Source organism: Engystomops pustulosus, chromosome 2 (genome assembly GCF_040894005.1).
Source record: "Engystomops pustulosus chromosome 2, aEngPut4.maternal, whole genome shotgun sequence".
Lineage (NCBI taxonomy): Eukaryota > Metazoa > Chordata > Amphibia > Anura > Leptodactylidae > Engystomops > Engystomops pustulosus.
Window position 1 is genome coordinate 225,006,956 of NC_092412.1, and position 26,982 is coordinate 225,033,937.

General features: G+C 41.3%; 1 protein-coding gene across 21 annotated transcripts in view; it reads right to left on the reverse strand.

Moving 5' to 3' along the window:
• Positions 1-26,982, reverse strand: part of MYO18A (myosin XVIIIA) — a 221,875-nt gene that overhangs the window by 74,354 nt on the left and 120,539 nt on the right. For all 21 annotated transcript variants that reach the window (XM_072138310.1, XM_072138309.1, XM_072138306.1 and 18 more), the window contains 7 exons: positions 26,485-26,677; positions 24,918-25,004; positions 15,728-15,869; positions 13,215-13,374; positions 11,352-11,538; positions 10,594-10,831; positions 7,584-7,693 (listed from right to left, as the gene is read on the reverse strand). In XM_072138310.1, coding sequence (XP_071994411.1) covers positions 7,584-7,693; positions 10,594-10,831; positions 11,352-11,538; positions 13,215-13,374; positions 15,728-15,869; positions 24,918-25,004; positions 26,485-26,677 — 1,117 coding nt within the window. The remainder of the gene's footprint in view (positions 1-7,583; positions 7,694-10,593; positions 10,832-11,351; positions 11,539-13,214; positions 13,375-15,727; positions 15,870-24,917; positions 25,005-26,484; positions 26,678-26,982) is intronic.

The following is a 26,982-nucleotide window of genomic DNA, read 5'->3' on the forward strand; positions in this document are numbered from 1 at the left end:
ATTAACTGCCCATTATAGGACCAAGTTCAAGGAGTTAATTGGAAGAAGAAAAACATCAATTGAATTAGTATATAAAAAAATAAATACTTTTGTCAAGCGGCGCATTGAAATTACTGTGTAAATTAATGATGACTCATGCAAATAAACCGTTTAGCATTTCTAATCCTCTGCCAGTAGGGACCATGATTTTATTAAGAGCAAAAGAATTGTTCTCTCCGGGCCTGCAGAAAATGAATTGTAATATTCAGTTCTCTGTGGTATTAAGAGATCAGCTGTGTTTAGAGAACAGCCATCCAGACTTCCCCCAGTGACTCCGCATTGTTTACGACGTCTGCGCTTGTACAGGGCGACCTGCTGAGGGCTACAAGTTTATGGGCAGTATCTTGACCTCCGCACATAAAACTTTATACTACAGAACTGGTAGCCTCTGTGGTTTAAGACTGACAGGGGCAAGGCCTGGAGACGAAACCACTGCAAATCAACAACTCCGACTTGTCACAATGCATAAATATAGCTTTATATCCATAGGCATGGAATTATAGAACTACAATATTAACAACTAATACATAGCACATAATGCAAAGAAAGGATTGGTGTGGAAACCTGGTGACATTGGACAGGTAAGTCTAGCAATACAAACAGAACCTGTCACCAGATACAAGAGGCTGATGGATATCCACCATTTCATTTCTGCTAAGCTGATCATTTATTTATGTGTATAAATTTAAAAATTTGTCTACCCATTCAAAGAGATGTCCTCAGTAAGCCAATGTGTGAAGCAACACCAAATTTTGCAACTTAAATTTTTCTGGAATTGTCTGTGTATGGTATGAAAATATGCCCCCCCCCCCCTTGGCTAGTATGAGTCAATATAATCTTTATAAAATATAATATTCCAGGGGAGGTAATAGCTTCTAAAATGTGGGGCACACAATGGACATAGAATTGTACCTCATCCACCCTGTTAGTGTTTGAATAAACTCGCTTTATGTTTAGCCCAGTAAGTCAAATACACGGAGCAAGTTTGTAGGAAATAAACTCACATGCAAGCAATCGTGGACAAAGAAAGACCATCAATAATAAAACAGAAATTCACATCCACTATATAGCCACAGAACAGCACCATAAACTGGATCCATCAGGAAGCTCATATATGGATGAATCGCAAATGAAACCTGGTGGACCAGTTAATGCGTATTTGATGCTTACAGGAGGAAGGCGGGTGTATAATTTCATTATTTTTCAAGTGTCTATTTCTCAAGGAGATATGGCATTTTCAATTCACCTGTTTCTATTGAGAATACATGCATGCTCAGCAGATTAGGGGGGCACTGGTATAGAGAAACACTTGTTGGCCAAAAACCATCCAAGATGTATGGTCTCCTTCAAGCTATGGCTGAAACTAGGTAGACAAGTTAATGGTGAGGAGTGTACCCATCTCTACTTAATTCCGTCTGTGCTGTTGTGTCCCTCATCAATGATTACATTAGTAAGATCCACAATTCTAGATTTGCTCAATCAGATAATAAACTAGAAATCCATTAGCAAGCAAAATGTGCAGCACTCGCTAGATGGCCACTAAATTGTCAATGCTTTCAGGCTGCTAAATAGCTAAAGTAAGCACCTGAACGTCTCTTCACGGTAATCCACCGCGCCATAAATTGGCAGGCGCATTATGCTAAAACCAGGAACATTTTTATAACAAATCCCTGAATGCTAAAAGCTTTATTACCATATTATATATCCACAAGGTAAGTTAAAATGTATGAGGACATAGTTAACCATCCATCTGTAAACAATACACATAGGGTGGGTATTTATATACTTTTGGTAAAATAGTATATTTTTAACGTTTCAAATCTACAACAATGACTGCAAGTGGAGGTCTCCAAGAGTGAAAACTGAAAAACAGCAAAGCGGTTAAAACTTGGTTCCTTTATTAATTCATGATTAAAAAGTGATGAACAGTGCCCTGCGAAAGTATTCGGCCCCCTGGAACTTTTCTACCTTTTGCCACATTTCAGGATTCAAGCATACAGATATAAAATTGTAATTTTTTGGTGAAGTATCAACAACAAGTGGGACACAATTGTGAAGTGGAACAACATTTATTAAATATTTTAAAGTTTTGTAAAAAATAATAAACTGAAACCTGGGCGTGCAATATTATTGGGCCCCTTTACTTTTAGTGGAGCAAACTCCCTCCAGAAGTTCAGTGCGGATCTCTGAATGATCCAGTGATGTCCTAAATGACTGATGATGATAAATATGATCCACCTGTGTGTAATGAAGTCTCTGTATAAATCCACCTGCTTTGTGATAGTCCCAGGGTTCTGCATCATGAAGGAACACACCAGGCAGGTCCTGATGCTGTTGTAGAGAAGTTTAAAGCTGGATTTGGATACAAAATTATTTCATAAACTTTAAACATCCCAAAGATCCTTGTGCAAGCGATCATGTTGTAATGTAAGGAGTATCAGACCCCTGCAAATCTACCAAGACCCAGCCGTCCCTCTAAACTTTCATCTCAAACATGGAGAAGACTGATCAGAGATGCAGCCAAGAAGCCCAGAATCCCTCTGGATGAACTGCAGAGATCTACAGCTGAGGTGGGAGGGTCTGTCCATAGGACAACAATCAGTCGTACACTGCACAAATCTGGCCATTATGGAAGCGGAGCAAGAAGAAAGCCATTTCTCAGAGATATCCATAAAAAGTCTTGTTTAAAGTTTACCACAAGCCACCAGGGAGACACCAAACATGTGGAAGAAGGTGTCTGGTCAGCAATGCCAAATAATATGTTTGGCGTAAAAGCAACACAGCTCATCCCCCTGAATACACCGTCCCCGCTGTCACACATTGTGGTGGCAGCATCATGGATTGGGTCTGCTAGTCTTCAGCAGGGCCAAGGAAGAAGGTTAAAATTGATGGGAAGATGGATGAAGCCAAATACAGGACCATTTTGAAAGAAAACCTGTTGGAGTCTACAAAAGACCTGAGACTGGGACGGAGATAAATCTTCCAACAAGACAATGATCCCAAACCTAAAGCAAAATCTACAATGAAAGGTTCACAAAGAAACGTTTCCAGGCCAAGTCACATCCAGACCTGAATCCAATCGAGAATCTGAAAAGTTCTTTGAAAGTTTATTGAAATAAATGGACATTTTAATGGATTAATTATCCTCCTTTTAGTGACAAAGGAGAATAATGGGTGTCAAAAAGCAGGTGTGACCTGGGGGCCTAGCCTAGAAATAGAGATGCACTTTTTGTAATTAGAAATGACAGAAGCTGGAGATAAGAAACAATAGCGTAAACCAAGTAATAAATATATATTCTATGACCTGATTCCTGGATATAGAAGATACTTGGATGTTGATCATCACCCCTCATCCCTCGGCAGGCATCACCGGCTCTCCTGTGGAATTAGCAGTCATGGCAGCATGCGGACAGAAACGCCATGGCTGCCCCTCGTGCCTCAGTTGTATTTTTCTATTACCGTTGGCTTTGTTAAGCAAACAAGCTAAACCCCCGGATTGAATTCCCACCGGCGATCAGACACGCACAGGTGGTGCATATTACATGAGGAGTCGGCTCTTGCAAACACGCTGTCAGATCGTGGAGTCTCGGGGTGACATTTAATGCTAAACAGCGAAGAATAGCTGAGGCTTCTAAACAGCACAATAAATGGCATTGAGATGTGCAGATGCTCAGGTGACTATTCCATGGGCATCGCAATTATACAAGATGCGGAGGCCCTGCAACGCTTAGCATTTCTAGGTTATTGTTCTGCTGAATGTCTTGTTATGACGCCCGATACACTGCAGGCGCAGGGGCACAGCGTCTCATTCCCAAGAGAAAAATTATTTCTGCCTCCCAGGCGAGGAGGATGGTTAACCACAGGTTTCAGGGTGGATCCAAATTATTTTGACATTAACCCTTTTACATTTTCAAGCAACATGTAAAGGCCTTTGCGACTTAAAAAAATAAAAATAGTAAATAATAAATACAATTTTTCTTGGAACCTGGAAAATGGTTGATTTTTGTGATCACATAATAGTCATAGGGAATTTTTAAACCTTACATTGGGTTTATATCACAATGGCCATTGATAAAATGCACATACAAGTGCCGTACGTATCCAATATATTTCTTAAGGAACTTTAAGATGGGTGCCATGGGGTCAAGATGCAGGGAGTCCAGATCAGATCATGGACTTCACATTATTTAGTGTATGAATATTAGCCCTCATCCTGGATGACAAAACATTCCTCTTCAGTGCTACCTTATAAAAAGTAGATATTATAAAAGTCAAGGTCCAGCCATTATGGTCATGTGACAGGGCAGACAATGTGAACCCATACAAGCAAGCATTACTGCTATCCATATTGAACCCTTCAATGGTGCAAAGGTACTTTTTGTCCTTTTGACTGAATCTCATCCTAAGGGACAATTGAAAAATGAAGCGAATGTCCGACCCTTTAACAGGCCTTGTGTAACCTGTGCAACCAATCACTGTACAGTATAAAAGCCGAAATAACCAGCAGGATCTACTATTCTACAGGGGCCACAGTATGATCTCTTCAATTGGTGTCAACTCATATCCTTATATTGGAAATTATAACATTTTAACCCATTTTTGGTCGCTCCTTTGTGTCTCCCAGCTACGTGCATGCACTGTAGAATATTCAACATAAGAAAAGTGCTACATCTCTAGCAATGAAAAAAATATATAAATTCTTATAGGAGAACATCATATGATGTACGGCTTAATATTTCAAACCCTATCAGGCCCTTTTCTAAATTATGAAACCGACAACACCAAGAGAAGATCCCTACAGCATGTACTATTTATGTTACAAACAGGAGTTACAGACGCGGCTTCCAATGATGCATCCTTAATCACAAGCTAAGTCGGCCATATATTAAAAATGCACCGTCCCACTGTCTCTAGAGACGTTTCGCTGTCTTGAAATAGTCACTGGTAAACTCCAAAATCTCATTTCGCTTGACAACCTGTACTAAACAAACAGGATCCCCGATGCGTACTGCTGTGGATATGGCCTTTAGGTATTGTGTCCAAAAACAGCCAACACGCCGTACACTGACCCCCTTATAAGCCACAATGAATAGTGTAACAAGAGCTCCCTGCTGGTGTTATACAATGGTGTCCAGTCACCTGTCACATGCCGTTCTCTTATTTCATGTGATAGAAGAGTTATAATGATACAAAAATCTAGAAGCAGAGTGTGAAATTCCTCACTCAACGGAAACAAGACTGGGATAGGAAAAAGACAGTAAAGTGATGCAGGGAGTGACTATAATACTATATATACATATAGATATACATATACATATATATCGGGTTACGTACAAGATAGGTTCTTGAATTTTTATGTCAGTTGGAACTGTATATTATTTTATCATTGTAACTCCGCCCAAAATATTTTTTGGTCTCTGTGACAATTGGATTATAAAACTTTTGGGTTATCATAAGAACCAGGATTAACAATTAAGCTTCACTGCCGACTCCATTGATAACTGTTACAGATATTTATTGTAGCCTAAGGCTAAAGTACAGTAAATTACCAACATCCAGAGGTCCGTTTGTAACTGGGGGTCGTATGTAAGTCGGGTGTTCTTAAGTAGGGGACCGCCTGTATATATAATTCAGTGTGAGTTTATTTTGACTCATATTATAGTTAAAAGCTATGAAATCTATTAGGATTTGGGGTTTTTTTCAGCGAAATTGCATCCTCCTTGTCCCGTGTTTCGTTTTAGAAGGAGCCTCCCCCCTCAATGGATATTCTGGGATTTTAAAATTGATGGGTGTATCCTTATTAGGACGTGTGGGGGCGGGGCTCTTATAACTGCCACTGATCAGCTGACTGCCCGGCGTTATGTCCGTTGTGTATGGCCAACTTACAGGAATGGAAAGATAGCTGCTCCATTTCTAGTCAGCCAGATGTAAGGTTGGATAAATTATGTTCAAAATTTATGACCCCACAGGTCAGTGGGTCTACAACCTATACAACGTTATAGCTAATACACTTGTACTACAAGTAACCCCAGCACTATTAAATAGGCCGATATTATAAGCTCCATCCCACACACACAAATGGCTCTTTACAGCATCGCTGTAAAATTTCACATATCCCTGAAAGACAAACTAAAAACCTCCTGGGCTAAATTAAAATGCATTTTGATTTAGATAGTCAGGTTGACAAACCAAAAAAAGAAAAAAAAAAAAAAAACTGGACCCACCCCAGAGCCCAACACTAAATTCTCATTTGGCAAAGCCCAGTGGTATTTATAGTCATCACCCTGATGTGCTGCTGCTGTGAAATGCAATTGTCGCTGTACGAGTTTCAGATAAAGACATCAAAGTGGAACAGGACATCCATATAATTTACTATAGAAATTCAATTCAGAAACATTGGGCCCGGAGCCAGCAGTACCGCAGGCAAAAAGCTGCATTCATTCACTGAGAGCATTACCTGCTACAAGCTGAATATCACTCATTCAACTAAGAGCATCATTTTACAGAAATAAAACTCCTGCCGACTCAGATCGGGAAAAGCCAAAAATTCTATACCTGGTGTAAAAATCCAATGATCCTACGGGTACTGTGGGATTACAAGATTACAGGCAAATTTGGAAAAATTTCAATTAAACTATAAAGACTTATAAAAGAAGGAAAATTGTCAATAATTTTCTCCTTTTTTTGACTAAAAATAAAATTTTGCGCCATTTAATTTCATACGGATCTATTATCCAGTTTGTTAGGATCATTATAATTATGTAGTCAGTGAGCTCCCCCTTGTGGTTGCAACAGATATCACAATTTTTTTCTCATAAATCCTCTTAAAAATTGGGCCCTTGGCTCCTACAACTCCCTCCCAAAATGCCCAATTCATTAGTTAAACAGACTGCAGACCATAGAATACAAAGACCGAATGGAAAAGTAGGATTAAGACTGAAGTAAGAGAGTCAAAAATCTTTTAGGCTTCTTGCACAAGACCGTGGTACCTGCCTGTGCACATGGCCTAGGCGGAATGAGCACTCCTCACCTCTTTATGGAAAGCCTAGCACCTGCCACCACATTTTGGTAAAATATAGGACGTGCCGCAGCAGTCCGGCTCTGTCACAGTGCGACGGGGAACTATGTGCTCACAACACCGGGACCAGATGCTATACACCTCTATGGAGGCCGTGAAATGGCTGCAAATTGTGCGGCCATATAACCGCTGAATGGTCTGAATGGGCTCTTATTCTCTTCCTCGTCTCTCTCCATAGAGGTATATGACCTACAGTCTGAAGCCAATTTAGCAGTATATTGGGTAGTGTAGGAAGAAGCCAGTTAAGTTGACAAATTTCTCAGATAAGATATATTACACAACATTCTTTTCATAATTGAATAGTGCAGTCCATAGTAAGAAACTAAGGGATTTAGGAGCTTGCCCCAAAATTATCCCTTAACCCTTTGCAGCTATCGGGTACATATTATGAGTCACAATACATAGAACCTATAAGAAAATGGCATTAAACAGAAGACATTGTTATCATATATAAAAGAAAACCTACCCTCTTTTCATCTGTGACTATATAGTTGCGGCCATGTTTCTTTGTCAGATGAGGGACCAGGACATCAAACCTTCTACGGAATTCGCAGAATACCATGTGATCAGGATAACCTAGACAAATACACAAAGACATATGATGGCAACTGTATAAATAGTTACCCACACGAAGCCTCGACACTATTTCCGCCACACTTCCACACTTCCGCCAAAGAAACGGGAAGTGAATCCCAAACCTGCCGAAAAGCGAGAGTCATACAGAACTCCTCTCACAGACTAGTGCACGTCAATGATACAGTTCTGTAGGTTACCTTACATAGCAGGCCAAGGCCATAACCACGAGAAGTGATAGTAGTTTAAAGGGACTATGTCACCAGGTTTTACCCCCGGAAATTACCAGCTCCCTGAGGTAGTGGATGAAATGTTCTTTTTTAGCATTGCTCATTTTCGTATGAGTTTTATGAAATCTTGCCCAAAGATAAAATCTCCACCAAAGAGGTAGAGAAGAGTATAGTTTAAAGGCTGCATGGGAAGTTTCATTTAAGACAATCCCATCTTCAGTTCTGTAGCACCCAAAAACATGCTTCAGGTGTCATATTTAAGATCAGAATCTCAACTTTAGGGCCACATTCATCTGACATAGCACACAGCCGGGAGAAGGAGGAGGGGTTAGCGATCCTCGTCCCTCCCCTCTCTGCAGAATTTGTGAAGCGGCCTTCAACCACTATTGTCGCTTTGCAACACCGTGTGCTCAATGCACCGTGAACAGGTGCCAAAATCTTCCATGGGGGCAAATTTTGTGGCAGGATCTTGGCCCCCATTACATTCGTGTGAATAAGCCTTAAGATCACATCAAGCTTGTGTTATGAGCTACAAAACTAGAAATACAGTTTTTTCTTTTTCGTTTGTTTTATTTTTAAGCGGTTGCATTTTCAGCTCTGTAGCTCACAGACCCACAAGCCTGTAGTCATCTGAAAGATGAGATTCTAGGTACTATAGAACCAAAAATAAGGGAGTCTGAAGTGACACTTCCCCTGCAGCTTCTAAAATATGACTGTTCTCTGCTTATTTTCATATGACTTTGGAGTTCATAACCTTCCTTAAGGGCTAGTAGGTTATGGTGGTAAACTCTGGTGACAGGTTCCCTTTAACTCCTGGAACACCAACATGAAATATGACTTGGTTCCCAGCCTCTCTAGACAAGAAGTCAAGGACACACAAAAGGCAATAGTAATCTTCACTCAATACTACGTTCTAGGTTGAAAAGTGCAAAAGTTTGTTGTTGTTGAAGGACACGACTTGTATAATGATTCTTAAACTCTGCTTCACTGATGCAAGGACCTGGAAGCGATAATGTAACAAGCCGGAGCGCAGTCGGGGTCATGTTTGCTTCGAGTGTCTGCAAACAGAACGTGAAAACAACCTGAAATTCATTTATACGTGAGATTGAGGCGCTGAATGCGATTGTGTGTGTGTGTAATTAAATCAAGCACTGAGCTGGTTATTGGAAAAGCAGCTTTTGCTCGCAATTGTTGGAGGATTCCACTTCAATTGACTGGCGAGACCAAGACGCTTATGTTCTGTCTCCTAATCTGTCGCTATCTATTGACTGCTGCACCATCCAGCACCGGCACGGTAGGGAGCCTGTATTGATCCCATTGCTGGGATATGTTCATCGATTTTCGTAGGGAGACCTGTTTGTTTATTTTAACAGGACGGTTTTTCCTTTTTTATCATAATGAGTAGCATAACTAAATTCTGAGGCTTCTATTGATGAAGGCTCACATGGCAGCACACTGTTACTTCACTGCCCATACAAGATGAAACCAAGAAGCCAGGGCCATCAGACTATGCAACAGTAGATGGGAAAATAAAACAGTCATTAAAATAAAATAGATGACTCAATGTCCTAATGAGTAGTGAAATAAAGTGAATATGAAATATAAAATTGTGGAAGGAAAAAAGTATTACAAATATGCTTCTTCCCAAGTGAATGGGCTTGGGGGCTTCATTTCCAAAAAATTCCAGCCAGAAAAAATATCTGCTATAAATACAAAGGTCTTCCCTTTGCTCTGAGTAACAGGTGTAATATCCAACTAGATGCACTTTACAGCTGTTATTTAGAGGGTCTGTGTAGTAGCTTAATACAGAAAGCAGTAAGCTCTTCAGGATGAAGCACCTTGTTATCTATGGCCTCCTTCCTTCTAGAATCAACTTATGGTAATGAGCCATAAGGGCTCTGGGTGGGGGTTTCAGTGCCCCTGCATGCTGTAGCATCACAGGCTGTTACAAGTCTCAACTTACCCATCTGCTCCGTCAGCAATTCCCCCTCCCTCTGCCTGATGAAACTTCCTCTGCTGCAGTGAGAGTGCATCACACAGTGGGAGTACACATAAAAAAATCTACAGAATATGACATTACCAGTACAGCAGTGGTTCTCAACCTGTGGGTCGCAACCGCAGCGGGGGTTGAACGACCAAAACTGGGGGTCGCCTAATGCCATCAGAGCCGCAATTTTATTGCATTTTTACTGCGAATCTCATGGTTTGGGGTCACCCCAACATGAGGAACTGTATTGCGGGGTCACAGTATTAGAAAGGTTGAGAACCACTGCACTACAGTTTCTACTAAGATAGGCCCCATGCGCACAAACATGTGCAGGACTGATATCCGACTGCTCAGTTTGCGGATGGATATCGGTCCCCGTTCTCTCTGAGTGTTCACTGTAAAATATAGGACAAGTCCTATACTATGATGTGCTACATCGCCGGCTGGGCGCTTCTCTAGGGAGAGGAGATGGGAGGGTTGAGCAGCACTCTTCCCTCCCTCTCCTATGCGCAGCTGTATGCTCGCCCGGGTGAGAATACGTTTGTGTGCATGTAATCTTAACCTCTTGTTTATTAGCAAAAAAAAAAAAAACATGTGGTTTCCAAATGTACAATTACCTTGATGAAAAATAATTCTCTGCAGTAGCAGAGAATAAGGCCACTTTATAGGCCATGATAGGAAATTACCTTGTCTATACATGCGAAGAGCATCCAAAAGGCGGGAGCCCCGAAACTGAGCCCTCAACAGGGGAACATCGACTTGCATCAGCTCCGCATCACATCGTTCACCTGACAGGTCGGACTCACTGGAGCCAACTCTTGCAGCTGGTACCAGCCGGGCCTCACCACTGAATGCCTCAGCTTTGGGTAGAAAGCAGTAGACAAAGTGAATTTTGGATTTCTTAATAGTGTCAATCAGAGCATCCTAAAGAAAAAGCACAAAACAAAACCCATAAGAAATGAGAATAAATAATTATTGTCATATATAAAATTCCCTTCCCAATACTATGACATCACAAGTGGATTTTATTTAGTTAATTACTCTGACGTCACAAATGGGTTTACTTTTGGTAAAATACCATGACATCACTAGTGACTTTTCATGTGGTGAAATACTGTGACATCACAAGTAGGTTTCATTTAGTTAAAATATTGTGACATCACAAGTGGATTTCAATCAGGTAACATAGTATGAGGCTACTGTGACATCACAAGTGTGTTTCATCCAGGTAAAATATTGTGACATCAAGAATGGCTTTCATTCAAGTGAAGTTCTATGAGGGATCTGTGATGTCACACAAGGGTTTTTCTTCAGGAGGGCTATTGTGACATAACAGGGTATTCTACTGTAACATCACAGAAGATTTCAGCAAGACCATCTGCTGTGATATCACTGCAATGTCATTACAATTGTTTCAGGGAGAGATCTGAGAATCTGCACTTACTACTTGAAGTTTTATCTGAATACAAAGCGACTTCTTCTTCACAGCAGCCACGCCAGTCGTGAATGTTTTTCGCATGCTGGTTGCTCTGCGCAGGGCCAGCTGGGAACCCCCCTCTAGGCCAGCTACTGAACCCGACAAGACTGTCGCTGTGCCCGTTCTGCCAGCAAATAAGCTGCTAATTATTTTCCTGCAGTTGAATAAAAAAATAGTTTATAAAAAAAAAAAAAGAAATCATTTATGTTAATAAAAGTTCACTAAACATGGAAAAACTACATTAAATAAAATAAATTGAAATTCAAGTAATAATGCCATACATTGACTAGACTCCCAGAGCGTTCAGCCATGAGTAAAGCAGCTTTAATAATATTAGAGGTTAAAATAACAGGCCTACGGAAACCAATCAAATGTGTTCCTTAAAATAATAAAGTGCAACTAAAAAAAGCAAAAATCAAATCAGATGCAAAGCAAAATTTATGATCTTATGCATATGGCCAGAACTATGGTGTATACATGATTACAGTGCAGTAGCATCATATTAAAAAAAAGTATGCGCATAGACAATCAAAGGTAACACCATAAGGCAGTGATGGAGAACCTTTTAGAGATCGAGTGCCCAAAATGAGACCCAAGACACACTAGCTTTTCCCAAAGTGCCAACACGGCAATTTAGGCAGTAACAAACTTATTGCTACCAGAATCTTTGAGCTCCAATCTGACCCTAGCCACACCTTCTTACTCTTTGGACAGGACCATGCAGCACAGGATGGGTCACCTTAAAATAGCACTACTATTGGACTACCTGAGACTGCAGGAAGGTGCCATGTCAGGCAAACTCTGTGCCTGGGAGACAACACGTGTGCCCACAGAGAGGTCTCAGAGTGCCATCTCTGGCACCAGTGCCATAGGTTCGCCACCATTGCCCTAAGGTTTTAATCTTCCCTTTCAAACTTTATAGTACAGATCCACATCATTTATGGTCTGTGCTACAGAATTGGTTGGCACTGCCATATACTGTGCCAACAAGACACTGTAAGAGCAATACCTTTACTTATATTAGATGATTAAAGGGTTTTTCCCACTAAACAAGCTAGGCCCTATCCACAGGATAGGGCGTAACTTACTGATCGTGGGGGTCTTAGTGATGAGAACCCCACAGATCACGAGAATGAGGGGTCCGATTGTGTCCCAGGTACCTTCATCAGACCCTTCGTTGCTCCCCGAGATTAATGGAGCAGACGGCTGTGCATAACCGTTCTACTCCATTCATCTCTATGAAGCTTACAGAGATTGGCGAGTGCCAATTTAAGCCCTTTTAAAGGGAATCTGCCATCAGATGTTACCCCATTAAACTACTAGCCCTGTCGGGTACAGTGTGAAATGTCCTTTCTAGAATTCCCTCCTTGATGTGTAATCTCAGCCGTTTACCTTTCAAGATTGCATCAGGATTGTCTGTGAGCTACAGAACCGGAGATGCAGACAGTTAAAAACACTGTTGGAAATGTTAGCTGAAGATAAAGATCCAGTTGATGCCCAATTTTCTTTTTTTATTGTCTGTATCTCCAGTTCTGGAGTTCATATAATCTGAAAGATGTGATTCATATCTTTAAAATGATACAATAATGTATCTAGGTGCTATAGTTAGATGTGTCTGATGCAAACATTATCTGCTCATTCAGGAGTTCCGAGGAGATTTGAATAAAATAGAGAATTCTAGAAAAGACATTTCATACCTGAGTTAGTAGTTCAATGCGCTAAAATCTGGTATAAATGTGCAATAAAAAACAGAGGTGCTTAGGAGAACCCAGAGAGCCCTTATTTTAATTGATGTTTTACCAATACTCAGTCAATACTCAGTGATCTTACTTCTGGGAATCTTGCAGCAAACTAGCAGCGTTCTGCGAGGCAGGATTTTGCTTGGCATAGTTTAACCATCCAGTAGCATCATACTCCACCCAGTTGGTGCCATAGGAGTGCCCCAACATGAAGTGATGTTCTTTATTGCTTCGAAGTAAAGGTTTTTTACCTGAATGAAAACAGCAATAACAAAAGTAGTAAAAAAAATAGTCATTTGTCAAAGGGGAGTTTTTCTTCACGATCTGTCTATGACAGAGAGGCGGGAGGGAAGGGAAGAGCTCTTTTTGGATTTTTGGAAGGTGGTAATTGCTTACAGGCTCACGAGTATGGTTGTAGTAATTCTTATTCAGGTGTGATGATATGTAGGATTGTCTGGACACAGTAGCTGCACTGGTTCTGATGAGAAGCAGAGGTGATATGGAATGGCTCATACCTCCTTAGGCTACATTCACATTAACGTGTGCCAGCCGTACCATAGCACGGCGGGTACATGTTGGCGCCGGGGAGAGAAAGAAAGAGTGCTGCTCACCCCCGCCCCTCTCCATGTCCTATCTTTTCCCGGGGTACGGAACTGTACCGCAGTTCTGCTGCACCGTACCGCTCCCATACGGCGCCGTGCGCCCACTGCGGTCTGTGGGGGACTTGTAGCCGACGTATATAGGTTGCCTGTATATACGTCCCCCAAACGGCTGTGGGAATGCAGCCTTATTTTGTGAGTCTTTGCTACATTCACATGACATGGGGACGTGCATACAGCTGCAAACTTGCAGATGCATATACGTCCCCATAGACGGCAATAAGCTACTGGCAGTGGTACGGTGCCATACACAGGGAAGCCATAGAACAAGTTCTATCTTTCCCAGAATGCATGGCCGTACACCAAGCATCACAATGTAGAGGGGAGGGGAGCGCAGCACTCACCCCTCCTCCTTTCCAGCATGCGTTCCGTATTCCTGCACGGCTATGGCCGGGCATACGTTCGTGTGCATGTAGCCTTATACTGACAACTTGCTTTGGGGCTTTATCAATTGTATAAGACTGGTTCTTATGATGAGGAGAGAGTGGTCACAAGTATGAGTACACCCGTCCCTACACATCATCACAGCCTCAGACACTGCAGCCCTAAAACATTTTCTGATGTTTGTGGTGTGCCATTTCACCACAATCTGACACTATCCAAACTGACTGCACATTGCCTGTGCACGGACATCCCCTTTCCCCCCAAACTAGTAACACTCAGTTGTCAATTTATTCAATCATTTTTAATGTTTATCATGGCAGCCAGGAGTCAAAAATTACCAGTGTCTGCCATGTGTATCTGCTTATTATGCCCTGCCTAAATGTAGAGTAATATACCATGTACATATCTCAATAGTTTTACGTATTACAAGAAATCAGATTGGACCTGCTGTCCACACAACCACAACCCCCTTCCCCCATAAAATAAAAGGGAACCTACCACCACCCTCGTCCAAGTCGGCGGCATCTGCGGCATTCTGCGCATGCGCAGTAGCTCCGGCCCCAGAGCTGCAGCCGCGCAGCCGAAGGCCGGGGACTCGGACGAGGGCGCACAGCTACGAGGAGCTGCGTGCCGAAGATTAAATGGTAGGCGGAGAAGAGAGGCTACTGGGGCGTGGAGTAGCCGCGACTTGTAGCCTCATGTCCGACTACTCCACGCCCCAGTAGCCCCTTAAGAAAATGTACATATCCCAGGATTAAAGTTTTCTAAAAGATAGTCGGGACGTGAGGATTAGCCCAAAGAAGGGCTATCCTCACGTCCCATTCATCCACCTACCACCCAATCTACCTTTATAGGTAGAATCGTGGTGGTAGGTTCCCTTTAAGTGGGCAAAATTACTGAGTTTTCGCTAAATAGATGATGTGCCAAGTTTGTACATTGTGGATAGGGGATAGTAAGTTGACGAATTCCCAATAGTCTGACCCTCACCCATCAATCCCAAGAAAGGAAACCCCAGCAATCTGGAGAGTGAGGATCCCATTCTTACTAATGGATGTAGCTTGTATGGGAGAGTTGGAAATCGCAGAGAATAGCGCTCAGCTATCTCCAGCAATCACTTCTCCACTCCCATTAACGGTCTGAGATAGACGAGCACTGTGCTCAGCAATATCTTGACATATTCTAGCTGCCACTTCACCAGTTAGTGAGAAAGAGACCCCAATTTTTGTGATGAATGGTGATCCAAACAGTCAGAAACCTAAACAATCAGCCATTAAGCCCTAGGCCAAATTATTTTCTTTGCTACTGAGAAATTATAGGAAATCTACCACCAGGATCAAGGATTGTAAATGAAACACACGAACATACTGGTGTGTGTCCCCTCTGGCAGGATCTACTCTTTAGATTCTTATGCCCTTGTTTTTATGAACAAAAAAAAGGAAAAAAAGGCTTATAAATTATGCAAATTGAGTAAATTAGGATGTATATAACAGCAATGGTGTGGCAGTTTTATATGTAAAATTTCTTAAAAAGCTAAAAGTTCATAAAACACTAATTTTATTACCAGTTTCTTCTCCTTCCTGAGGTCCATAGTAAGTAAAAAGTCGCTCCAAAAGGGTGTTTTCATTGCCACCGGGCTGCAACGCTTCTTCTTCCAATAACCACAAAAGACCTCTGGCCTCATCCGTCCTTGCGAGGGTCCTTACCTGCGATTAAAAAAAGTTCAATACCCAGAAACCAATTCTCCCGTCTCCCCCTGTCAAACAATAGTTGGCGACTTATATTTCATGTGCAAAGGAGCGCAATGAGACACGCTAACAAACCCCCATTAATCAGAGTAACAAACTGCTGCGTCCCCTCTTATCCACAATCTCATTTCTCCAGTCCTCCGGCCGCTTTGCCTATAATTGCCAGCCTGATTTTCTTGATGAAATGCAGTAAAGAAAAGGGTATTAAAAAAAAACACACAACAAGGCAGCAGATTCAGCGGGGGTAATTCTCAGCCCTATTTTAAAAGGCCACTCGAAGAGAGGAATCAATACTTAATGCTCGAGATAGTAAAAACACATCATTTTGTAGTAAAACGCTTCAGTCAGGATCATGGGCTCTATTGAAGATTCAGTCAGGGGGAGACTAGAAGGTAAAATTACAGCCGTCATTGTAGGACAAGATAAAGATCCTCCGCACGCTGATACTGGGCCTACGCCTCCTTCACATTCACCAATTACTCATCGTAAACTAGAGGGGGTTTTGGTTAACAGGTTTTTAAAGATCAATAGAACTTTAATTGGTTTATAAATGTATCTAATGGGGAAAAGCAAATCTCGTACCCGTGGAATAACACAAGAGGCGCTCACCAGGAAAAAGGAAAAAAAAAAAACTGGTTGGGATAAGAAAAAATATCACGGTTTATTAAAATATATTACACTTATATGTTTTTTTCGATGGAAACGTTTTTTTTTTCTTTCTTTTTATTATCTATTGTTTTGTAATTTTTGCGTATGTACTTCCCGCACTATGTAGCCAATACCCTGCTAGGGTCCGAACACTTGTACCACTGTTCTCTATGAGGAGCACACAGTGGTGCTGTCACTCATTTGTATGGCTTTACCGGAATAAGGGTCGTCCAACATTATGCAAATGAGCCACCTAAAAGCATATTCAAGGTTAGACTAGATTATTCTTATACCACAGCAGATTTGTCATCCAGTATCAGAAATCTTACGCAGCGCAGGACTGTCTATTGTAACTTTGGTATAACCCAAGGTCTAGGAACTATGATAAATCTGGTGTAGTTTTAAACAGTGAATAATAAATCTAGCACAGTAGAAGGCTTCATTCACACGACCGTAACGGGACGTATATATAAGGCCGCAAGCATGCGCCCATACATACGTCCCCCATAGGCCAGCAATGAGGGCACAGAGCGATACGGTGCCGCACAAGTGCAGCATCCTACCGCTCCGTACACGGGGAAAGGATAGGACATGTCCAATACTGCCCAACTTTGCACCTCCAATAACTTGGCTTAGGGGTTGTCTGGAATTTTAAAAAATGTTACATATGGCTGGATGGATATATAAAAAGGTGCATAGGACACATTATACTTGTGTTACTGGTGACACTAGAAGCTGGACAGATGAATGCTGTACACGATGTGGAAACTGTACTTGAGCCTTATTCATTGTTTATATGATGCATCTTATGTATATGTGCAGAGACACAGAGACTACTCCTTAGTTTTATGTATGATGTCTGTATTTTGTGTTTTTTTTTTCTTTTTTTACTTTTTGAAGACCAATCACACTACAGTACATTTTTTTATTAGGAACATACAAAGTGAAGTTAATCCAACCATGTGCAAAAAGATATTAAAAAGGGACTGAAACATCGTAATACTTCCTTAAAGGGAACTTGTCACCAGGAACCTCATTTTCACTAAAGACAGATTGTAAAAGCCCATGACACCTGCAGTGCAAAAATGCCTCTCTGCCTTCTCTAAGCATTTGCATTACAATCCATTACAATCCTGGGGTAGTCACAGGGGTTGGGCTTTGGTTTGGATGCATTTCAAAAAAACATTGGGGGTCATTTACTAAGGGGCCAATTTTTCCGATTGCGCCAAATTGCCCCGGGTTTTTGGAGCACACGTTCGGATTGTGGCGCATCGGCGCTGGTTGCCCCCGATGGAAATCGGGGAACGTGGCCGTCGGAAAAACATCTGAATTTTTTTTTTAAAGTGTCGCTTGACACGCGCTTACCTGCACCTAGCAACGGTTGGTGAACTCCAGTGAACTACGACGGACTTCAGCGCAGCAGTGACACCTGGTGGACATCGGGCACACTACCATAGTGAATCGCCGGAAGACCCGAATCCTCGACAGAGAACGCACCACTGGATCGCGACAGGACCAGGTAAGTAAATCTGCCCCAATATGTGAATTATCTGTGCCACAGACTCCTTAGATCTTGGCCTCCACCTTTGTGCTCCTGTACAGCTCCTCCCTCCTGCTTCTTCACAGAGGTAACAGCCTGGTGAGCTGACATCAGTGGGGGAGGAACACAAAGGTGGGGGCCAAGAGCTGGGCAGTCTGCATCACAGACAAGTCAAATGTTGTTTTTTGAAATGCATCCAAACCAAAGCCCAGCCCCTGTGACTACCCCAGGATTTTATCAAGGTGCAAGGAAAGTTATAACATCCAATTATATTGCAATGCAAATGATTATAAAAGGCAGGGAGGCATTTTTGCAATGGAGGTGTCATGGGCTTCTGCAACCTGTCTTTAAATAAATTAGGTCCCTTGTGACAAGTTCCCATTAAAGGTCACTGTCCTGCACTTATTAAAGCTCCTGCACCAGTTTTTGGTCGGACTTTGCACGTTCTTTTCCGTGCAAACGGCTTGCACATCTATTTATAAAGTGTCTTAGACACATTAGTGTCGGAGTTGCACTATTCCCAACACAACACAAATTTCTGCACATAAAGGGGCGTTCTGTTGCTTAGTTGGACCGCACACCACATTCATCACACAGTGTACGACAGAAATGTGTCACACCCCCTATGTTAAAAAGTGCACCAAAAAAAGCGGTGCACTCTGTCGGAGTAGTGCAGGGAGCCCCAGATTCATGAAAAACGGGCACCACAGTTCCAGAATCTGGCACCCCCTGCACACTACACAGGAAACTGCACAAAGTACAGACTGCACTGTTTTTGATAAATGTGGCCTACTGTGTTATTGTGATTTCTTTGATTTAAAAGATGCAGAATTTGGCAAGATCCACTGTAACATGAAAAGTCTAGTTTAGGGCTGTGACATAGCTATACCATTTTTCTCCAAAACCTAGCATAGCATGATGGAAGTGACGGGATTAACTTTAGCTTGGCATGTCATTGATAGTTGTCATTTCTTCATTAAAAGAACATCTAGTTTATACATGGCTGCTATACAAAATCCAGAAAGACTGTAGTCATATCTAAAGAACGTCCTTCTTCCTCTGCCACAGCAAATACTATCATTTTGTAGTGTTCTTTCTCCATGAGGAAGGAAATGGCTCTGTGCATTATGTACAAAAAATACTTTAATACTTTTTTTTTTACAAAGTTTTTCTTCAGTGTGTTACATAGGAAATGCATTTATGGGAATGAAAATTATATAAAACCTGCCGCTACTCATTTCAATGAGGGGAATAATATAACGGCATGACCTATCAGACTCGGCTTTTTTACAGAAACTCCCTTAGAAAGTAGAAGGTGGCTCAAAGTCTGCAATGGAATAACTTACATCCTTTGATGTCAATTTTCTGTATGTGTCAGCGTGCCATAAGGGGACCAAAGGAGTAGAGATCAACCTAACTTATTCATTACATGCAGGGCTTCCTTTCTTTTAATTAGTAGTGAAGTTTTTAGCTAAAGGTTTCAGGAAAGGTGCACTCTTCCCCTTATGCTGCAATAAGGCTTAAGGGTGGTTGTCCGGTTTCCACAAATATATCTTATGGTTTATATACAGAAAAATGTAACAATATTCTAACATATTTTATCTATCAATTCTGCACGGTTTTCTAGATCTCTGCTTGCTGCCACTGTACAGGAAGCTTCAGTGTTCACTTCCTGTGGATATCATGAGATGTCACACAGGTGCACAGTTTGTTAGTATCAGAGTAATCAGAGCTGTGTGTTATAATGAGCTGTGCACCTGTGTGACATCACATGACCAGGGACAGGGGTTTTTTCTTTATCCCCAGGAAGTAAACAATTAAGCTTCCCGTTGACTGACAGCAAGCGGAGATCTAGAAAAAGTGAGGAATTGATACAATATTGGAAAATCATACAAACAATATGCATTATTGGCTGAAAATTGACAACCCCTTCAAAAAGAAGCTATGTTATGAGCATTGCACACGATCAGTAAGTAATATTAAAGTATCTGTATGTTCCATTGTACAGGTCACTAAAAAGATTTTGTTTTGTAGAAGGAAGGGCTATAAGTTTTTGCTGTCTTGTCATATTTCTCCATGTTGGGTTATACATCCATCCACTTCGCTACAACTACTGCGTCTGTGCACTTTGCTGAGGTCAACTTCTTTGATTACAGTGGACGAAGCCATATCATTACATATAATATCGTCATTAAATATGCTGGAATCTCTCGGGAACTCATTCCATTTGAAAGATAACACAATATTGGTAAGTAAAAACATATGGATTTCATAGTAGTCTCCTGAAAAATACCCTTAGCCTAAAGAGTGCTACCATAAATGTCAATCAAAGCCGTGATTATGAAGGTTTAGCAGCGAACATAAAATAAATGAGGCGTCACAACTTTCAACCACAGGCCATTAAGAGGTAAAAGCAATTCATATGGGACTTTATATTCAGAGGAGCCAATAATTTCCCATCTGGCGTCTGATAAAAGGTGGGATGGAATTTAAAGGAGAGGATTAGACAGATCCTTGAGATTTCGAGACTAGGTGCAGGGTCAGTTTCAGTGGTGAATCTTAAAATATTGGAATATCAGGGTTTTTTTTCCTGTTTTGGGCCAGAAAGCTTTATTTTGAAATTAATATACAAATCATCTTGGAAATAAATTTTAAAGAGAACCATGAGCTGTTGTAAGTGATAAACTTTTACAGAACGGCTCCCGACATATACGCCGAGCATACCCATAGACTTATACTGGCAGAAAGAGGCATAGTTTTTGCCTCAGTCTTCACAGCATAAAAGTGCAGATGAGAAGAAAAAAATAATAATTATATGTTTCCATCCTGCTCCCTACTGCTCAATGGAGGCCATAGAAACCTATGTGAAACGGATGCAGTATTCGCCCCAGCCTCCAATGAGCATATGATCAGGCAGGTTCCCAGTGAAGTCACTGTCAATATAAGGAGAAATCCTGGAACTTACTGAACATCGGAAGGAGCCAATCACTGGCTGCCACCAATGTTCACTCTTCCAAGACTCTTAGGAGAGGGTGCAAGTCCTCATCATCCTGCCGTCACAAAACATGTGAAGCATTGATATAGGGAGAGCTGTCAATCACGGTAAGCAATTAGAACTCTTAGAGTCCCTCCAAGAGTCTGGTCATGGTTTACCCAGAAATCTTGTTCCAAATACTATAAACCATTTCAGAGAAACCATATTCTGATCAACCAGCTTGAGGAGTTCTTAGAGCTTACATTTACAACCTTCACATGGACAAGGAAAAAGTTATCCCAATGGGAGAATCCTTTAAAAAGGACCTTATGATAACTCTTTATAGCAATCAATCGGTGCAGCCCCACTGATTCCCACATAGTTGGAATTTTTTTTAGTAACCCGTTTCTGCTGTTGATTGTCATGTGGGCGGTCCTGGGCTGGAGACATTCCCAAAGTAGAGCACATAATAAAAATATATAATGCTGAGGTTGCACGCAAACTTGATTGGTCCGTGGAATCATGTGCTTTTCAGTTCCCCTGGAAGGAGCACAGTGCATCAATAGTGAAATATGAAGAAGGGAATCCCATCCACGGCACTGTGCTCAGTCCATGGGATCTGCACAATGTCTCCTTTCCACAGACAAAGCAGTTTAGTCTGTATCCAGCCTCAAAATGGATGCCACCAATTACTCAGGAACAGAGGGGACTAGAGCAAAAAATCCCAACTGCATTGTAAAAAGTGGAGAAGCACATATGAAGTAGGAGAAGTGTGATTTGGACACTACCCCACCCACAATTCCTTATGGAGCGGCGGTTAGTGTTCTTAATCGCCCCCCGTATGCAGATGCAGCACATCCTGGGTTCACTGTGTATGTGCCGTACATATAGAGGACGCACAACAAAGCTGCCCTGTACTGCCCCGGCTTCATTGAAACAACTCATAGTCACCAGGAGAACCAAAGATAAGTACAATGTGCATTATTTGACTACAGGCAGTCCCCGGGTTACATACAAGATAGGGACTGTAGGTTTGTTCTTAAGTTGAATTTGTATGTAAGTCGAAACTGTATATTTTATCATTGTAGTTCCCGACAATTTTTTTTTTTGCCCCAGTGACAATTGGAGTTTCAAATTTTTTTGCTGTAATAGGACCAAGAATTATCAATAAAGCTTCATTGCAGACAATTTTAAGCTGATTATTGCAATCTGGGACTATTTTAAAGCATCCAGAGAGTTTCACCAGAGGTCACAGTGGGCAGAGGGGTCCGTCTGTAACTATGGGTTGTCTGTAAGTCGGGTGTCCTTAAGTAGGGGACCGCCTGTATTATCAAAACCATTATCACTTGATGAAGAATAAGACTCCGCTGATCTCTTGTTTTTTTAGCGAACATTTCGATCGCATAAAGCCACAATTCACAGTCACTTTTCTCTGTAAGCCGCATGTGGATATCTGTATTGAATTTACCTTTCTGGGTCATCAGAAAAAAAGATTTCTTTTATGATTAAAATGTCCTCCCCTGGATATCCCTGTTTATAAGCCTTTTAAATATTCCTTAATGCCGCTGAATACATCAAGACGTGTCTCTCGACAGCGCAACTTGAACTTGAACAACTTTAACGAAACAAACATATTACATTTGTCTTTGATCTTTAAATGACCGAACACGTATTGCGAGGCAGCTGTGCGGGCAGTCTACGGGAAAGCTCTGCGTCTTCTAGTTACCATTCGCGCAGGTCACGGATACTCTTCTGAGCTATGAAAAAAATAAACCGGTTTCCCCTTGAAGAGAAATGCCATATTTAGAATCTTTCCTAAAGCTCTTCTCTCATTAGAAGATTTATCTGCAGGCTGCCTGGGAATGAAAGAGAAGTTTACCTGACCCGGCTAATCTCCCCCGAGAACCGGCGATTCACAGCGCTCGTCTTCAAGTGTCCTTGCAAAGGTGCATTTAAAACTAACTCTCTCCTTCCGTCGCTATTGTTTTTACTTGAACAGGGGTTCAGGCGCCTCTTTATTTAGAGCCCTGATGGAATAAATACCATATAAATTAAATATAAGGAGAAGATGAATCATTTATGAAGCCACAACAGGCTCTCCTGGGTGAAAATGCTTTACTGCTCCCTGCCTCTACCTTGGCTACAGAACCTGCCAGATCTGAGCATATGGGTATTTATGAACTGCTTTGAAATGCAGCTTCTTAAGAGCTTCAGCCACAGACATTTATTGTCAACGTTTTTATGAGTCATGCGGCTGCTGTCACATTCTATTAAACTTTGCAAGTATTTCTGCTACTTTTCCTATTAATGTGAATCTTAAGTTAAGCAAAGCAGCCAAAAGGAGGAAGAGAAAGGTGCGGAAATAAAAAAAAAAAAACCCTCATTCTCCAGAGCATCTTAGTCAGAAAACTCACTCACAGCCGCTTTATGCCTAATAAATTTAAAAGCTGCGTTTGATTGGATCAAAACACGTTTGACGTGATAATGGCGAGAAAGTGGCAGAAGGAGATTTTCCTCCATTTTCTGATTGTCATAAACTTTACTCGTGAAAGGAGATCTTTTTGTAGAAATGCGCTAAAATATTAAGTAAAAGGAAAGGGAGAGAACAGAACAAAGAGAAAAAAAACAGCATTGAAGTGTCTTTTTTGGAGGGAAATGAGCTTCCCTACAGTTAGAAGCAATATAGGTTTCACGTTAACTAAGCAAATATTCCTATGGAGCTGCAACGTACACGAGGGATGGACGATAGGATAAGGTTTCTCTTTAGAAAAGACACAAACTGTGTTAAAAACTGAGAAAATTATTTCTCTCCTTACTAACCCCCTGCTGCTTCCAATACTTGCAAGGCTACTCACAGATTTCTACTTACTGGTGGCATCATTATACATAGGAAATACCCATGTAGACAACCACCTGCCAAAGTGCTTTACCATTTCAAAAACTAATTGGCTAAATGAGCATTTCCATATAAAAGTTGGAATACAGGTGGCCATCAGTGGAAGTCATTCTCGGCTAAAAAGAGGAAGATGTACAAGCACTGATCCAACCCATAAATTACAATGGGGCTAACAGTAATGGACAATAATTCTCATTCAACTGATTTGGTCAACACAGGGTTTGCTACAAAATTATGGAAAAACCTGTGGGATGCTAGGTTTGTAAAATATAAGAAAGCGAACATACCCCATTCTGGTACTGTGCTTGTGGTCCTCAGTGCCCAGCTGGAAGTTTTGCAGTATCACGGGACCTTCTTCAGCCAATGTGTGGCCTTCTTGGACCATGCAACATCAGTTGTGGTGTAGAGAAAGTGACGGCCCATGGTCCAAAGAAGACCACTCATTGGTTGAAGTGAACCTTGGAACTTACTGCTGGGCACGGGTGTCGAAGACTGGAAGTACCAATGCCAAGAGGAATTGGGAGTCCAAGCTAGGAAGTATGCTTTCTTTTTTTTGCCACCCCTGAATGCATCTTAAGTCAGACAGACATTTAGTAACATCGAAGTTCCTAGTACTTCCATGTAGAAAACAAAAAATTATTCCCAGGAAGCGCCGTCACGTAGTACATAGAAATCAACTTTGTAGAATCCATATACAATCTATATACACACAAACTTTACATACATAACTGATTATACGTTAATAGAACTTATTTTTAACAACAATGTAAAGTCACTTACCTCCTGCTTATTTTCCTGCTGGAAATATACATACACACATAATAAACTATACAGTGTCTTTCCCTTTGCATCATTCAAACCAAATTATGTATTAAAAAAAACCCCTGGATCAAAAAATAATAAAAGTGACATCTCTTCAAGACTTCCGGCATGCCCTGCCTTGCTTACCAGTGTTTGATGCGAAGCTTGGTCTACAGCAGCTACTGAGCCAGATGTACTGGACTCAATTTCATCTAAAGCAAGCTCTATATTTTCCTAGAGGGGACAGATGAATGATTAGTATACATGAGACTAAGATTAAAGTTATGTCATCATTAGAGATCAGTCAGAAATTAGAGGCTGGATTTCCATCCTGGTGCATTGGGTATCACTGCGCTGCTACATTTCATATAAAGTATCACACATGAGTTGTCAAATGTCAGATTCGACATAGATCCGATCTGACAATACTCCCAGAATTTGCAAAAAATATAAAGTTGCCTTATAGGAAATAGTAATAGTAAGTTACATGGTGTGATTAGCTAGAAAGAGAATACCCAACTCTCCTAAAAGCTAAATTATTGAGGCAATTCTTTCAAATAATGAAGTCTGTAATCTACAGCGATATAGAGACAATTATATCGAGAGGTCAGTAGCGCAGTAATAACTTCAAACCGGTTGCTGCAGGAGCCCATTGCACCAGATCACTCAACCAATTAGGTCTAATTTAAGGTTCGGCTACGGCAGTACATCTATCAGACAGAATAAGAAATTAGGACTAAACTTAAGATCATCATTAACTGCACAACTAATGAGAAATCATTGAAAGTAGAAAGAAAAAAAAAATAGTATGAGAAGGGAGGGACTGGATGGAACAGACTTAACAACTAGGGAGACTACGGTTTAGAAGCAAACACTGGGAATAACCAGCTGATTGGTGAGGGTCTCACTGCTGGGCACCGCATTGAGCATGAGAGCAGGACCCCTCCACCCGAGACCCTGAGAAGCAGGGCAATCATGCGCCCTGGCACTCCATTTGATTTTATGGGAACAGCCAGGGATTGCCGAGCCCAGCACACAGCTATCTACAGAACTCCAATCATTGCCAATGATAGCTGAGAAATGTGCTCAGCAACACTCCCACAGTATTAAGGGAGCAGCAGGACCCCTGCTCGTTCTATTGCTCTACCCATTAGTGAGATCGGTACCCCTCTTCTCCGGGTAGTGGGGGGTCCAGTCCATGTGATTTTACAGCTGGAACCCCAAACCATCTATAGAATACTAGAATCAATCGGGAATTCCTTGTCCATCACATAGGAATGGAAGAAACATCTCTATTAATTAAAATAATACATTTATAAAATATTGCATCGTAAGGCTTGGGCTACACATCAATTATTCTCTGTGACTTCGTTGTACAAAGAGGGAGTATTTTTTCTTGTTTGAGGGGGCGTTTACAAAATCCATAAAAAACAACTCTATAAAAATTCATTAATATTCTATAAAAGACGGGGTAGCTTTCATCGCATTTATATACACAACGGATTGCATGTCGGTAAGTCATTGGTTGCCATGTAGATCAAGCCTTACATATGACCTAAAATTAGTTTTAGCTTTCCATCAAATCACATGCACTAGATTCCTAGAATTTCTCTTTCTCCCTTTTCCTCAACCTATTGGTGAATTTCCATGTTGGGGTCTTAGTGCTTGGTATGGAATGAGCCTAATCTGTGACCACTTCTGTGTATTAGGATACCTCTTTGTATCGCTCAAGTTCCTGGGCAAAAGTTTTCTCGTGAAACAGAGCTTGTAGTCTCTCCTGTGCATAGTTATGACAAAGTTCCTCAAAAGTAGCGCCACGTCCCTGTTTCACCAGCTCTGGGTTCTGAAAACCTGGGGTGTCCACAATCATGATGGAGCATAGGGAATGCTGGCTGGATTTCAAGGCTCTGTCAAAACAACAAAGAAAAACACAATAGGACGGGATTACAGAAAATTATAAAACGGGTAAATGTCGTGTGTAAAACATTCTAGAGCTGGCATGCTTCCACGGAGGATTTCATCAGCTCATTTCGGAAAGAATAATAAGCGTTAGCTTCTGCATATTCACTTACGCCTTCTATCAGCCAGAATATTAATAGCAATAAGAAAACGCAACATAATAGGAAAGTATAATAAAAAAATAAACACACAACTCTGAGCTCTGCATATCTATAATAATCATTTAAAAAAAATAGTAAATGGATGGAGCTTT